The sequence below is a fragment of the Penaeus monodon genome, chromosome 38 (assembly GCF_015228065.2).
Source record: "Penaeus monodon isolate SGIC_2016 chromosome 38, NSTDA_Pmon_1, whole genome shotgun sequence".
NCBI lineage: Eukaryota > Metazoa > Arthropoda > Malacostraca > Decapoda > Penaeidae > Penaeus > Penaeus monodon.
This window is the reverse complement of record NC_051423.1, coordinates 27,091,926-27,094,425: the sequence shown is the minus strand read 5'-3', so window position 1 is coordinate 27,094,425 and position 2,500 is coordinate 27,091,926. Positions and strand designations below refer to the sequence as shown.

At 51.2% G+C, this 2,500-nt stretch overlaps 1 protein-coding gene across 4 annotated transcripts in view; it reads right to left on the bottom strand.

The window, feature by feature from the left end:
* LOC119596976 (tubulin beta chain-like) overlaps positions 1-2,500 on the bottom strand; it is a 23,343-nt gene that overhangs the window by 3,745 nt on the left and 17,098 nt on the right. For 2 of the 4 annotated variants that reach the window (XM_037946385.1, XM_037946382.1), the window contains 3 exons: positions 1,577-1,884; positions 756-1,062; positions 1-477 (listed from right to left, as the gene is read on the bottom strand). The exon at positions 1-477 is cut by the window's left edge and continues 969 nt beyond it. In XM_037946385.1, the coding sequence (XP_037802313.1) occupies positions 1-477; positions 756-1,062; positions 1,577-1,884 (1,092 nt within the window). The remainder of the gene's footprint in view (positions 478-755; positions 1,063-1,576; positions 1,885-2,500) is intronic. The other 2 variants (XM_037946383.1, XM_037946384.1) reach the window with 1 other exon arrangement.

The window sequence follows — 2,500 nt, the reverse complement described above, 5'->3', positions numbered from 1 at the left end:
TTAGTTTTCGGTGTATGATCCCTCCGCGTACTCCTCGTACTCGGCCGTGCCTTCCCTGTCCTCCCCCTCTCCTCCTTCCCCACTGGTAGCAGGTCTGTCAACGTCGTCGTCTCCCGCGTCGTCTTCTCTGTCGTCTCCTCCATAGGAGCCCCCGTCTTGTTCCCCGGCCGCATCCTCCTGCGCGGCGGAAGCCCTTCCGGACCCTTGCCTGCTACGGCCGTATGAGCCCGTCTCTTCAGCGTATTCCTCTATCCTGTTGTCATAGGCGTTGTTGCCGCCGGTGCTGCCTCCATAGTCCTCCTCGTCGTAATAGTTGTCCTCGTCGACTGTGGCCTCCTGGTACTGCTGGTACTCGGATACCAGGTCGTTCACGTTGGACTCGGCCTCCGTGAACTCCATCTCGTCCATGCCTTCGCCCGTGTACCAGTGCAAGAAGGCCTTTCGCTTGAACATGGCGGTGAACTGCTCAGTAATGCGCTGAAGGAGGGATGAATGAACTAGCATTAATGGCTGCCTCGCCACCCCACTCACAGCGACTGGAATGTTTTTGGACGAATGAAATTAAAACAGAAAACTAACCAAGAAGCAAAGTTACCCGGGCAAAAGAAAACAGATGGAGAAAAACGTTTCTGCCTAGTACTCAGTGATGGAAGATGAAGACGAGCGTGGCGAGGAAAACAGCTCCGTATGGGACGAAGATGGAGATGGAAGTGGCATCGCGGACGAAAGCACAACGGAAAAAATACTGTCCTCACCTTGAACGGGTCTTGGATGGCGGTCGAATTGCCGATGAATGTGGCCGCCATCTTCATGCCTCGCGGGGGGATGTCGCACACGGCCGTCTTCACGTTGTTGGGGATCCACTCGACGAAGTACGAAGAGTTCTTGTTCTGGACGCTCAGCATCTGCTCGTCCACCTCCTTCATGGACATGCGGCCTCGGAACACCGTGGCCACCGTCAGGTAGCGGCCATGCCTTGGGTCGCACGCCGCCATCATGTTCTTGGCGTCGAACATTTGTGACGTCAGCTCTGGGACGGACATCTGGCGGTAGCTCTGCGACCTGCGGGAGACACGTGTGCATGGGCCTCATGGCGAGTACTGCCTTACAGAAGGGGGGGGGGGGCGTCATGGCATATGCTGCTGAGAATGGGCTCATAGTTTTGACGTTCGAGCTTTGGGTTCAAGACATATACTTCTATGCATGGTATTGATGACATATGCTCGTATGAATGGTATTGAGGACATATACTTTCATGCACGGTATTCATGGCATATACTCCTATACATGATACTCATGACATATACTGCTATGCATGATATTCATGACATATACTGCTATGCATGATATTCATGACATATACTCCTATGGATGGTATTCATGACATATGCTCCTACGAATGATATTTATGACATATGCTCTTAGCATGGTATTCGTGACATACTCCTATGAATGGTATTTATGACATGTATTCCCATGAATAGTACTTATGACATATATCACAATACCCAATATCAAATAAAGATTCAAAGATTACGTGCATGATTTCCACAGAACAAGAGAGACGAGCCATTACCCGCGCGCAGTGAGAGGCACGAAGCCCGGCATGAAGAAATGCAGACGCGGGAAAGGCACCATGTTCACCGCCAGCTTCCTGAGGTCGGCGTTCAGCTGGCCTGGGAAGCGGAGGCAGGTGGTCACGCCCGACATGGTGAGGGACACCAGGTGGTTCAGATCGCCATACGTGGGAGTGGTGAGCTTAAGCGTCCTGAAGCAGATGTCGTACAGGGCCTCGTTGTCGATGCAGTAAGTCTCGTCTGTGTTTTCGACCAGCTGGTGGACGGAGAGCGTGGCGTTGTACGGCTCCACCACGGTGTCCGAGACCTGTGGGCAAGGACGTCAACAGCTCTCGTCGGCGGCTCCTTTTGGAGGAGGGATCTCCCTCCCGTTCTTGCCGTAAAAAGCAAGAAGAAAAGACAAAGGCTCATCGAGGGGAGAGAGAGAGGGAGAGGAAGAGGGAAAGAGAGAAGGAAAGAGGGAGAGGAAGAGGGAGGGAGGGAGGGAGAGAGAGAGAGAGAGAGAGAGAGAGAGAGAGAGAGAGAGAGAGAGAGAGAGAGAGAGAGAGAGAGAGAGAGAGAGAGAGAGAGAGAGAGAGAGAGAGAGTTTAATGACCTCTCATCTCTTCCTCGCCCTAGGCCTCCCACAGTACACAGTACTCTACTGTTTATCGCCAGCACCACTGTGTTCTGCGTCCTGAACGAGATGACACTGACGAACTGCCTCCAGAGCAAGCAATTCCGACTCTTACCGTCACTCTCGCCGATTACTTTGTAACTTTATGTAAACTCATATTTTGTATATACTCAAAATGTTCAGAAATTACACTATCTGTATGACTGCTTATGTAAGCATTATTATTGTTGATACTCTAGTAATCAATATGTTCACGTATTTCTAGCGACATATTCTCGTATCACGAAGCTTTTTAGCTGTACAAACA